General features: G+C 40.1%; 1 protein-coding gene across 1 annotated transcript; it reads left to right on the top strand.

Moving 5' to 3' along the window:
* The first annotated feature begins 2,227 nt into the window (after nucleotides 1-2,227).
* TMED7 (transmembrane p24 trafficking protein 7) lies at nucleotides 2,228-12,780 on the top strand. The gene is made up of 4 exons (XM_045020752.1): nucleotides 2,228-2,381; nucleotides 2,544-2,773; nucleotides 6,918-7,163; nucleotides 9,725-12,780. The coding sequence occupies exons 2-4, from the start codon at nucleotides 2,579-2,581 to the stop codon at nucleotides 9,959-9,961; spliced, it is 678 nt and encodes a 225-aa protein (XP_044876687.1). The 5' UTR covers nucleotides 2,228-2,381; nucleotides 2,544-2,578; the 3' UTR covers nucleotides 9,962-12,780.
* The last annotated feature ends 1,128 nt before the right edge of the window (nucleotides 12,781-13,908 follow it).

Raw genomic sequence — 13,908 nt, 5'->3', positions numbered from 1 at the left:
GTCTGAGGACAGCAACTGCGCAGCAAGAGAATATACACTGGGGAGAGAACACTACAGATCTTGGAAGCACTTAACAAAAATCAGCAGAGAGACAATAACTTGCAAAATGCTTTATTATATAAAAAAGGAAAACAATATTTTAATATTTCCTGAGTACGAATGACTTCCATCCAGCTCCATTTTCCTGCAGTCCCAGCTCTCTATAATCAGCAAAGGGACAACCCCAGCAATAGTACAGTTTAGCATTTTGAGATATTTATTTACTTTCTTTTCTAGGGAGTCAGTGTTTATATAAGTAACCTATGTCTGGTTTCGTAGCACTGAAGCTAAGCTGGGTAGTATTAGCAGTACATCCCTCCACTGGGTTCTGAGGGGTCTGTAAGCAGTGTCTTTTTTATATTAACAGTAAACATAGCATGTGGTTGCAACAGAACAGTCAGCTTACGAAGGTTTGTGCCTGCAGAATTTGCAATACACTTACTTCAGCCTTAACAGATTGAGTTCCATGGCAGAGAAAAATCTAAATACATTAACATTTACTTTATATGGGATTGAGTGTAAAAATGGAATGGCAAATCTTCAGTGGGAATAAGGAGAGATGAATAAAATTAATAATGTTTTGGGTTTCTATGTCTCTGAATAAAAGGAAAGACTTCAGGATAGGAATTTAGAAAAAACAATGAAGTAGAACATCATCATCATCTCTCTCTCTCTCCATATATAACAAATAGGATCAAGGTAATACCCCTCTAGCGGGACTCAGTGTTCTATTAAGCGACAAAGAGTCCTGTGGCACTTTATAAACTGACAGACGTATTGGAGCATAAGCTTTTGTGGGTGCATGCTGCATCTGACGAAGTGGGTATTCACCCACGAAAGCTCATGCTCCAATACGTCTGTTAGTCTACAAGGTGCCACAGGACTCTTCGTCGCTTTGTACAGATCCAGACTAACACGGCTACCCCTCTGATACTGTTCTATTATTGTAAAGTCTGACAGAACTCAACCAGATCAGCAGTGTGTACATAGCTAGACTAGGCCTTGCATATATGTGTAGATTTTGTAAATTAACCATGATTATTTAGGACTCAAATGTGCCCATGTGGTTTCTTCATATTATTTTTGTTGTGCAAAGAACAGAAGACCCAACTGTGACGGGTTGGATACCTTGGGAAGCCACCTGATGTGCTGAGATACCTGTTCTGCCAGCATGGCCCCCTTTAACTTGTCTTGCTGAGCCAGGCTCTTAAAACCTCCTCTAATATACACACAGGCAGAGCCACACACAGCTAAAGATCAGCTCTGGGAGAACTCAGACTTGCTCCAGCACTCAGATGTCCACCTCTCTTGGAGCGCAGACCCACAAAACATTATGAAACTCACCCCCCTCCCTCAGTGTGGGGAGAGGTGTGCACACTTCTTGCCCCCCCCCTTAAAAATTACAGAAACTGGGTTTAATCATAAACAAAACACATTTTATTAACTATAAAAGGCAGCTTTTAAGTGGTAAAAGGGGCGTCTTCTTTTATCTCTTAGCTTCTCTCACCTTCTGGTCTTATTACCCATCACTGTGTCACCTGACGCTAAAGTGACAGGGGGCCAATTTGAATGACAGACGCTGCCAGCCGCAGAACGAGATAGCTGGACGCGAACGAGCTCATAGTGGAGAATGTAAAGTCCTGATTAGTGAACAGTTGGCATTTACACCGTGCAACTGCAACGCGACCTGCTGTCACTGGGATGAAAGCGAAACAAGCTGCAGGCGGGGTTGGGGCACAGGCTGAATTGCGGGAGGAAGAGGGACCAGCGTTTCAGGCGACAGCTCAGCACATTATCACCAGGGCTGCTGCCAGCAGCACCCCCGCGGGGCCAGACACCTCGCTGCGGCTGCGGGCCGTCCCGCCCCCTCACCTTTCCCCCGCCCCATTGTCCTCTCCTGCCCCATTGTCCTTCGCCGCCCCGCCCACTGTCCTCTCCTGCCCCGCCCCATTGTCCTTCGCCGCCCCGCCCATTGTCCTCCCCCGCCCCATTGTCCTTCGCCGCCCCGCCCATTGTCCTCTCCTGCCCTGCCCCATTGTCCTTCGCCGCCCCGCCCACTGTCCTCTCCTGCCCCGCCCCATTGTCCTTCGCCGCCCCGCCCATTGTCCTCCCCCGCCCCATTGTCCTTCGCCGCCCCGCCCCATTGTCCTCCCCCGCCCCATTGTCCTTCGCCGCCCCGCCCTCTTCTCCCCAAACACCACGTCGACAAAACCGGGGGAAGCACTTCCGGTTCGGAGGCGCGCGACCTGCATAGCTACTTCCGGGTTCCCAGTTCGTTCGCTCCTCTCGCCACGCTGCACAGACACCGGCGGCCGCCGACTACTACATCCGGGCCTCTCGCAGTGAGTCCCCCGCCCCGCGGCGCAGTCTAGCTCGCGGGCCCCTGGTCACGGTGCCGGGCTGGGCGCTAGGCCTGCTCGGTGCGGCCTCCGCTGCTCCCCCTCCTCGCCCAGCGAGAGCCGCTCCCGGACCTGTTCCGACTCATTCTCCCCTTTGCCCCTTAGCTGCTGCTGAGACCGCTCCGCGCTCCACCGGGGAGATGCTGCTGCGGGGCTTGCTGGGCCCTGGTGCCGCGGCCTGGTCCGCGATCTCGGGGTTGCGGGGGCTGGTGCTGCTGCTGTGCCTGGGGGGCGCCGTGCGGACCTCCGAGATCACGTTCGAGCTGCCCGACAACGCCAAGCAGTGCTTCTACGAGGAGATCGCGCAGGGCACCAAGTGCACCCTGGAGTTCCAGGTAATCACCCGCCCGGGCCGCGCCCCGCCCCAGCAGCGCCAAGCGGTGCTTCGGGGGGGGGGGCGATACACAGCTCCCGCCTCATGCACCCCTCCCATCCATCGTCAAGACAGAGCTACCCCCCAGCTTGGGAATAGTGTTTCCCTGAGCAGATTGCACAGGGGATCAGGTGCCCCCTGGAGTTTTGGGAATTTGTTCTGTTTCCTCTAGCCAGTTAGAGATGCTTAAAACAGCCACCCCAATACACTGTAACCTAGCCAACTTTGTTCATAATTCTAGCTCAGCAATAAGTAATGCTCTTATAAAGTGATCTTGTAGGGCACCAAGTACACCTTACTATTCCAGATAACACCGTCCTTAAATCAGCTTAATATATACCCATTTGCCCACACAACCAGCCAACTAGTATCCCATTTCCCTATAAAGACAGCTGTTCTACTGAGTTAACCCATAGCACCCTTCACCACACACCTGTTGGGCTCGTCTTCACTTTCCCTGACTTCCCTTTCACTGTGTGCAGCTGGTTGATATTTCTAACTCATGAAATAAACAAGGCTGTCCCTGAATTTCATTGTGATTCTGAGTTCAAACCCTAAATCTTACTTCAATATTAGGTTTTGAATGATTAAGTATTAATCAGTTGTGATTCTGGAATATTATTGACTAATAACATGTATGCAAGGCTGTGCAATTGTTATGTGGGAGGCAAAGCTGTAGAAGTGCTATGTTCTTGATCTACAGTAAAATCATGAGTTAGTTGTAAGCTTCTTGGAAAACTTCCCAAAATTGATCCATTGTATGTATTTATGTGTACCTCACCTATGTGTGTATCTGAAACTCACATTAGCCTTGTAAAATGGGCATTTTGCCAAAATGTTGTTGCTATAACAGGATATTCCTTGATCTTTTTAGGGATTATACTACTTGGAGCTTTATTCATTTAATTGTTGAGACTGTTTGCCAGCCTAATAAAAGTGAATCACTGATAACTGTACAACATTTCACTTGTGAAAGGCACTTAACTTTCTTGTTTTATCTTGTGTTTTGAGACTTGTTGGGGAAGGTAAATTGTGGAATTAGATTGCTACACTTAATATACTTGACACTGGAAGAATTATGTCTTTATTGGTAACGTGTATTTCACCATACACATACAACCTGACAAAATACTTCTGTTGATAATAGAAATTTACACATAGGCAAAGTAAGAAAAATGCTGCTTGAGAACTTGAGTCCCACCTCAATGTGTATAAAACATGTAATAAGTGCTGTATAAAGCACATATTTACTGCTCTGATAAAGCAGCCAGCTCTGATGTTCACAAAGTTGAAGCTAAACAAAATTATGTATCATTTATAAAGCTTTAACTTTTTTTTAATCTCATGGTCTACTGTCATCCACATAATTTTCCAAAACTCTGAAAGTTTAAATCAATAAAAATAGAAAAAAATGCTTAAAAATAAACATTGATATTATCCATCAAAATTATATATAAAAAGGTGAATTCTGCCAAGCCTAAATAGAATACATCATAAATAATTATGAATTAATGCAGTTGCTTTTCAGTGTTTAACATGTGCCCATGCTGTTTGGAGGAATTGTACATTGGTGAATTCTGCCCCAAATGTCTTTGAGCTTGTTCTGCACCCATAGAAAAGTCACTCTGGTGGTTTTCTATTTCTATCCGTTTTGTCTTTCAAATCTAGCATTAAAACAAGTTCTAATCATCTGATACTTAACCAAATTAGTTGTAGCTCTTTGGTAGTAATTGTAGTTAAAGATTGCTGATCTAACATGCAATTTCTGAGGCTGCTTGTATCTAAAGAAACTAAAAGATTTCTTTGAATACTGACACTGAAATATTTCTGTCATCTGTGTTTTGTTCAGAAGAATTTTCCACAAAAACTGGGCTGCTTCTTTCCGCTATCTGAGCTATTTTAATTTGTATGAGTAGAAGTCTGTCCTTAAACATTTATCTTTAATTTGTTTAAATGTAATATCTTTGGGACAAACCTTTCAAACTTATGCACCCATTAGTATCTGAATTATGAAGTTGGAGGTAAGACCTGTTGGGGCAAATCTATCCTCTGCAGGATTGTTGTTTTCTAGTGCGTTGTTTAATCTGTTTTAACATTTAAGTGTTGTTTCTATCTTCTCTAATCATAGGCTTTTGAACAATCTGTGATAGACATTGCTAGTCAGATGAGTTTGTTTTTATTTAAATTAGTGTCTCTAGATCCACTCAAAATGTTCGTTTTAAAAGGGAGTAAAATGCTTGCTCACATTTAAATTTGTACCTCATTGTTTATCCAGATATAAATCAGTGGTTTCTAAATTCGCCAAAGGTGTTCTTTTACATTGCTTATAGGTTTGTCAATGTGATTTCAGGTGCTGTGAAAATATTTTGTTTTATATATTTTTACTTTGAGTTTCACTCAATCACATGAGGGTTTGAGACACTTATAAGCTTTGGCTAACTTCATTCAATGTTGGGAGAAGACACAAGCTCTGCTTGAGGGAGGCAACAGTATTCCTAAGTCTGCATTAAAATCCCCTAAATGCAACTGCAACAAAGTTTTTTCTATAAAAGGTTTGATTTCAGCACAACATCTGACTTATTTCCACTGAAATTTAGAAACTAGGTTTACTATGAAGACTGTCTATAAAACCTATAAAGAATTCTTAAATGCATAGTGTCTGTATCATAAGGATACAGTTTTTTATTTAAACCTAGTACAGCGGAGTCACATCTTAGGTTAGGTTCTAAAGTCAGCGTGTAAGGCGAAAATAGTGTTTAGTCAAAATTACCCTTGAAAATCCCTTAAATCGCCCATAAAGTACAGTACTGTATACTCAGAGGTGAAAGTAAGTCAGTACGGAGCCCTGGGCCCTTTAAATCGCCACCAGAGCCCCGGGGTAGCAGCGGCAGGGCTCCAGTGGTGATTTAAAGGGCCCGGGGCTGTGGGAGCCCCGGGCCCTTTAAATTTCCACCAGAGCCCTGCATCTGCTACCCCGGTGCTCTGGCAGCGGGACTTGGGAGGCGATTTCAAGGGCCTGGAGCTCCAGCCGCTGCAGGGAGCCCTGGGCCCTTTAAATCACCAGCTCGGGGAAGCCGGTCCAGTGTACCAGCTTACTTTCACCTCTGACAGCATCTTTAAACACTAGAATCTCACTCAGAGTGGCAAGATGCTCACACTATGAGAGGCATGCAGGAACTGAGACGGATTGAGAGAACAGCAGATTCACGTCTCTCATCTCCACGCTCACTGTGGGGCATACACTCATTGACTGGAATGGTAAGCGGAGTTGTTGGGTTTTTTTTTTTTTGCTGAGCCCGTATAGTTGAATTTGCATAAGTTAAGTGCGTGTATGATGCGACTCCACTGTATGCTTTTCTCTCATTTCCAAAACTATGCTGATAAAGGTTTGTGTGTAATAAATTAAAAAAAAAAGGCGGGGGGGGGGGCATATCCAGTCCCCATTCTTGTGCCACTCTGCAGCACAAAGCAGGAAGAAAGCTGGCTTAACATGTCTGTGTGCAACACCCTTCCAGTCACATCAGAAGCAGGTGTAGGCTGGGACATTGTTGCATTCTGGCAATTCCAACCTGCTGGAACAGCTCCAGTCTGTTTAATACTGCATTGGTTTTTCTGGACTTGAAAAGTGGGCCTAAAATACAGTAAATCTTACTGTTCTAACACAGTATTACTTTAATTTTATTGTCGTCTTGTCAGGTTCTTCTACTGTACCTATCACTAAAGTATCTGAGAAACTTAAATAAAATAACTTAATTTAAACAAAACTTTCTTTCATGTATTTGTATACATATGTTTGAAAAAACTTATCAATCTTCTACAACTGAATGGATGTACAGTATTTTATTCTGAGCTATTCTTGTTTTGTTAGTGTGTAAAATCCAAGTTCATTGCTGTAGGCCAAGATAAATTGATACTCTTGAACAACTTCACTGGTGAACTCTGGTTTATTACAGCTCTCTGTATCTTCTCTATTCTTGGTTTAGTGAATTAGTTAAATTAAATAAAATACATCAGATCAAATGACTTGTAGAGGTGCTTAGATAACTGTAATACTAAGACTAACTTTCTACTCTGTTAAAGTGCCAATAATCTTTCACACTCCACAGGTGATCACTGGAGGGCATTATGATGTTGATTGTCGGCTGGAAGATCCTGATGGCATTGTGTTGTACAAAGAGATGAAAAAACAATATGATAGCTTTACCTTCACTGCATCTAGGAATGGAACATACAAATTCTGCTTCAGCAATGAATTTTCTACTTTCACGCACAAAACTGTGTACTTCGACTTCCAGGTTGGAGAAGATCCACCTCTGTTTCCTAGTGAGAACAGAGTCACTGCACTTACCCAGGTAAAGGGCTGATTTAAAGTGACTTGATAGCCAAACAAAAAATGGAGCAGATGAGGCTTGGATTTTCAAAGGAGCCTAAGGGGGTTAGGTACCTACATCGCATTGAAAGTCAATAAAACTGGGCATCTAACTTCCTCACACTTCTTTGAGTTAACTAGGGAGCTCTGTTAAATCAGAGACTTAGTTGTTAACAATGAACTTTTGTCTACTTAAAGTTTGGATGTAAAACAGCTTGTGCAAACTGGAGTAGCAGTCATTAATCATGGAAGTAGAACTAAGATTTAGGGATTTACCTCCCAGTTAGCAAAGAGCAAAGTCATTCACAACAGGACATTGTTTAAGGAAATTATTAGGATGAGAAGATGTTGGAGGAATACTATGTTGCCGGGTCAGGAAGGAATTCAACAGCAGACATAGTTTCTAGACATTGTTCTGGAAGGAAGTGGCAGGTAGGCAAGGAAGCCTCTTCCACTATTTTTGTGCCTCTTTCTTATAGGCTGTGGGTCAAAGTAGAGTTTAATTGGACCTTACTGTCATACTAAATTTTGTACAATCTACTGTTTTGGCAACAGTGGTACGTGCATCTGTCTGTAGCCACAAGAGGTCCCAGTCTTGGCATTTGTGGAGACGAATGGGATTGCTGGAAGAAATGTAGTGTGGATGAATAAAATGCACTTGAAAGGTTACAGAGTAAATATATTTAAATTCCCAGTATTTTAGTAATGGCAACTCATCTTTTTATACCATCATGGTAAAATATTGAGATTTTATATATTAAAAGCTAATCTGCTTTCCCTCGACAATACTAACTGTGTAACTAAAAATAGTTACATACGATAAGACTAATAGTTCTCTGAATTGTTTATATCACAGAGAGGTATATTTTCTTAAGGAAGCTGCATTTCAGTGCTGTGACTTCACTCCTGTCTGAAAGTTGAAGTGTTGGTGCTTTGAACTTTTTGAACAGTTTGTTTCTAAATTCTACCTTTCTGTAGAAACATCAAGTAGTAGTAAAAAAAAATAAAAAAAAAATAGGCTTTTACATTTCATGCCTCTTTTTAAGGAAAGTAAAACTGAATAAGATAATTAGAAATGCTCAATTTAATATTTAGATTAGAAATCTGTCCAGTAAGTCAAAATTATGAGAAGCAAAGAAAACTAGCAAAATAAATTGAAAATAAAACATGTTTCACGTCTAGTTGGTTAATGTTATAGATGTTTAGGTTTTTTTTTATTTATGTACAGTAGGGCAAGAAAACTGCTTTCCCACAAAAAAGGTTTCAGCTATGTGAAGTTTTATTCTTAAACCTTAGGTCTTATTTTTATTTTTTACATGTCTTTCTGTTAGCCTCACTTCGTTTCTCCTAAACACAAACCCATTTAAATGTGTTCAGTACATTACCCACAGATACCTTGTGTGTTGCCAGTCGGCAGCAAACTCACTCCAAAACGGCTATTTAGGTGAGTGTGCTCACCATTTCAGCACTTTGGAACCAAGGATATAAACACCATTCCCTAGCTATCTTTCTGCTGGCCTGAGTGGACCCAAAGATCTCTCTCTTCCAGTGCATTTCACAATCTTTGCTGTTGTCAAATGAATGTAGGAACTTGAAGACTCCTGAGTTCAATTCCAGGTTTTGTAGGGGAGCTTGCTCTAATAATTAGAGCTGTCTGTCTCTCTGTCCCCCTTCTGCTCCTATCTACCCTGCCTCTTTCTGGTTCTTGTCCTTCACCCTATCTCTCTATTTTTCCCTACTCTCTGGATCCTGCAACTCCCTCTCTTCCTGACCCATCTAATGCAGCTATTCTCTCTTTCTCTCCTCATCCCTGTGCATTCCAGTGTGGTTGCTTCCTCAGTGTTGCCTGAGCACCAGCAGTGGGAGTATTGAGAACACTTGGTTCTTGTCCTGCTCCGTAGTGTCCCTTTGCTGCCGGAAGGAGCAACTACAGGGGACGTCCAGTTCAGTGCAGGCAGACTCTTCAGAGAATTTAGGGAACTGAGCATGTATAAATTGTGACTTTTCTAAGTGCACAGCCAACTTAGACAGATTTTCACAGGAATGGTAAAAGACATATCCCTGACACCCAGATGGCCCGTCATATATTAAGTCCCTGCTTCAAAGGCTCGAGGGTTTCTCAACAAATCACTGAAATATATATATTTTTTTAAATATGGGCAAAACAATGTATGTTTCCCTAATCTTGTTCTCTGAAGTGGCTGACCATTTTAGCTGAAACAAAACAAAAAACCTGAGGCAGACACTTGTCATAGAACATTTCAGCCCAAACAGTTAGTTTGGCCAAGTTCTAAGTAACTGAAAATGGGGCCATATAATGGGAAATGTGAGGCAACTTTAATGATATATTATGAGGTTGAGGGGGAAAATATTTAGTATATTGGTTAATGTGGGTTAGATGTGACAGAGCTTAAAAGCATATTAGTTGAGAGAATAAACATACTCGCATCTAAAATTACAGAAGTCCTGGCTATATATGCTCAGATACAGCACAAAGAATTCTTCCAATGCTTTTCTAATTCAGAAATATTTTTTTTTGTCTAGATGGAGTCTGCTTGTGTTTCAATTCATGAAGCTTTGAAGTCTGTTATCGATTATCAGACTCATTTCCGCTTGAGAGAAGCACAAGGTCGCAGCAGAGCAGAAGATCTAAACACCAGAGTAGCCTATTGGTCAATAGGGGAAGCCATCATTCTTCTAGTAGTTAGTATTGGGCAGGTATTTCTCCTCAAAAGCTTCTTCTCTGATAAAAGAACCACCACAACCCGTGTTGGATCATAACCAGTAGTGAAATGATGCTTCAGATCCACTGTACACTGTTCAACTGTAAACTTACTGTTTTCCAATTAATTGTAGATACAAAAGAACTAAAGATGGGCAACAGTTTTAATACCTTTTTACCCCTTCCCATTCATTAAAAATTACAAAAAGTAGTCAAAGTGAACGGGACAGCTTTTTATTTGAAATATTTGGAAAAGTTGAGAACTTACTATTTTTTTATGTTTGTGTTTAGCATCCAGCAGTGATCTGTTTTTCCTTTATTTGTATTCATTGATTAATCTGTGGTATGCTTTGAAAAAAACCCAAATAGTTGATATGGAAGACAGTACATGTGAAAAATTGATATTTTAGCTTTTCAGGCTGAAGGTTTTGGATTAAAACCAAAAGCAAATGTGATGAACTGTAGTCACAAAGCATTGAACTGCATTGTTTTGATTTGCTCTGAAAAATCCAATTCATATATCTTTCTTTGCTGTAAAACTTGCAAGTTAACACTACATCATGGCACAAATACTGTTCTTCTATAGAATGGTAAGTCTCCACTTTTCACACTTGTTAAGTTTTATTTTTAAACAAGTTTGTTTAAAAAAAGACATTCTTCCTATATTAAAATATAATGAATTTGTTTTACAATTTTTTTTATTGAACAAATTGTAAACTGAGACTACTCAGGAAACCAATTTTCTATACTCTATAAAAATCAAAATTTCCAAGGCTTGCTTTTTTTTTTTAATGCAATAAAATAGGGAGAATCCTGTAACTTTGTCACTGAAGTTGTGTAGTCTCTGTAGTCATGTATGCTGCTGTGGCTCTTCAAAATTAGGACAACAGTGGTAAACTGGCTTGTTAGGTAGCCCAGCACTGATACGGGACATGGTTGTATGACATCTGTGTGAGGCACATACAAAGCTTTCTAGTAAATCATTATCAAGTCCAATTTGTTATTTATACTGCATTGTATCTCCAAGGTTGTGATGCATTGGTACATTGTTGCCTTGTGCATCTAACTGCCACTTCTGGTTTGCTAGTGGTCATGCAATGTTTTAAAAGTTTCAGGGTGTCTTTTGGTAGGTTTGCAGTCTACATTGTTATCATTGCTCATGTCTTTAATAGATGCTGTATTGTGTACTCTGAAAAGTCTTGTTTTATTAGAACGTGGAAGTTGGCAAACGTACATAAATTGTTTGAACTAAGGTATTCAAAATAAGGTTAAAAGCTAGTACAGACGAGTTGGGAAGGACTACGGTAATCTTACCAATTCTCAAGTGCACAGGAGAAACAACAACTAACCTAAAGACACAAGAAAATGTAGAGTTTTTCACTGATTTTCCTCTTAATTCAAAAGAGGTTGTTAACTTAAATTGTTAAGCTAGCGTGCAGTAAAAGGACTGTAATTCTGATTTGTTGCCAGTGTTCAGATATTTTCAACTCTGGAGAAACTAAAAAGTTTGTTTATATATATTAAAAAAGAGTCATACTTGGGCACATGGCAAAAAACTCAGGGCCATCAACTTAAAACAATTTAAATTTCAGTGGTTGTAATAAAAGGAGGTTCTAGATTTATTCTTACTGTGAATAAATCAATTACCTGTAGTCTGGGACATCCAAGAAAAAATTGAGAATTCCTATTTTAGCGGTCACTGAGGTTGGTAGGTGAAAAACAGGATCTTAGTTTAAGGAATCTAGTTGATATTCTCAGACCTTGTTTTTAATTTTTTTAAAGCACCTACAACTTCCTTTATTTGAAGGGGTAAAAACAATGCCAGTGCTGGTTACAACTTTGCAAAAATAAACTAGTGCACAGACTCTTTTTTCCAGAATGCCACAAGCCTGTGCCTGCATGTGATACTCTTCCCTGATTGTGCTTGGCTGCTTTATTCTTGTGTGGCAACAAGCTGATCTTCTGCAGGATACTTACAAACTTAATTACATGCCATAATAAAGCAAATGGGTTCAGTTAAAGCAAGTGTTGCATGTTTGCCATTATAACCATTTGATGAAAATGTGATCTAATTTTGGCAGTGTCCCATTGTAATCTTCTGAAGCTTGAACTATCACTTGTAAGTAGATCAGTTAATGAGTAGCTTTAATTGCAATGAAAACATTTGTTTTAAAGATGTGAATTTTTTACTTTACATTAGTTGCTTCATGTTACTGTCAAAATTGCTAAATGGTGTAGGCCAAATATTGGTTTATATCCTCACAGATTCTCTCTCTCCCCCTCTCTCTTTCTTTTGTCTTTTTATTTTTTCCCGTTTGAATGTGTAAAGTGGAACTGTTTAGCTCAGTATACCTTCCACTGCAGAGGTCTTGTGGAATTGACTGTTAAATTGAAGTTGGGTATTCAAACCAATCCTCCTGTATCTTAAAAAAAGCCTTTATTTTTCTGTTCTAAAAACATGGCACAAAACCACACATTTAAACATAGCTGTATATATTTTTTAGAATAAGTGACTGAATAAAATTAATAGAATATAATAGACACATGCTAACAAATCAACAGTGGGTGAAAAAACATTTTAAGGTGTGTGACAATTAAAGCTTCATCCTTTTTATATTAAGGACATGGTTCAAATAAGAGGTGTATGGTACACAGCTAAATCACCCAGTGTTTGATAAAATACAATTTTATTATGTACTGCAAAAGACACCAGTTTTTTTACTATTCTTTGGATGTTTATGTTTACGGAACCTCTTCTTTTTTTTTTGTGGCCTGAAATGTCAATTCCTGTTTTAGTTTGAAAACATTTGTTAGTTTGAATAAGACAAAAGGCAGACCCTGTGAATATTGTATGGGAAAATAAAAATTAATATATGAACATGGTCTGAATGGATTTTTATTTTGAGACTGGATGGGAAAGAAAGAAAGAAAAAAGTGAGATTGAGCCAGCTAACCTATATTTTAGAATAAGTATTTTTTAAAGTATTTATCCATTCATTAATTTATTAGATGCCACTTGATTGCTCATTATCCACATTTTTTTAAATTTGAGATTGGATTACTGCAAGGCACTCCATATGAGGCTATACTTTAAGGCCATTTAGAGACTTGAGTTAGTGCAATACGGTTGCTTGCTTGTTAAGCAATGCATCATGAGTGCACTGCACCAGGGCTTTGTAACCTGCACCTATTGGATTGAGTGGAGTTTTAAGGTGTAGTTTTGGTTTACGAAGAGACTGCCCTTTTTGTGATACTGCCACAAGTATGAGGTTTAGAGAATAGTATAGTTATCTAAATGTAATTATCTAGTTATATATTTAATCAGTAGATATCAAATGGAATCTAGGGGTTATAGTGGGTCACAAATTGAATGAGATAACAATGTGATGCTGTTACGAAACGTGTTAAAACTTCCCAGAATGACAGGAGTCTTATAAGGAAATGGGAGGTAATTGTTTAGAAAATGACCCACGAAGAAAGTCTAGAGAAGGGAAGGCTGAGAGGGAACAACAGTCTTTAAAATATATAATAGGTTGTTATAAAGAGGATGGCAATCAGTTATTCATCTTCACCAAGGGTAGGACAAGAAGTAAAGGACTTAGTTTGCAGAAAGGGGGAAATTTAGGTTACATATATATAATATTTTTAAATTCACTATAAGGATAGTTAAGCACTGGAACAGGTTACCTAGGGAGGTTGTGAGTCACCATCATTGGTGGTTTTTAAGAACTAGATAGACAAACATCTGTCAGGGATGGTCTAGGTCAGTGGTTCTCAAACTTTCATACTGGTGACCCCTTTCACATAGCAAGCCCCTGAGTGCGACCCCCCCCTTATAAATTAAAAACACTTTAAAATATATTTAACACTATTATAAATGCAGGAGGCAAAGCAGGGTTTGGGGTGGAGGCTGACAGCTTGTAACCTCCCATGTAATAACCTTGTGACCCCCCCTGAGGGGTCTTGACCCCCAGTTTGAGAACCCCTGGTCTAGGTACACACAATC

Source organism: Mauremys mutica, chromosome 6 (assembly GCF_020497125.1).
Source record: "Mauremys mutica isolate MM-2020 ecotype Southern chromosome 6, ASM2049712v1, whole genome shotgun sequence".
In the NCBI taxonomy this organism is placed as follows: Eukaryota; Metazoa; Chordata; order Testudines; family Geoemydidae; genus Mauremys; species Mauremys mutica.
This window is presented reverse-complemented; position numbering and strand designations above follow the sequence as displayed.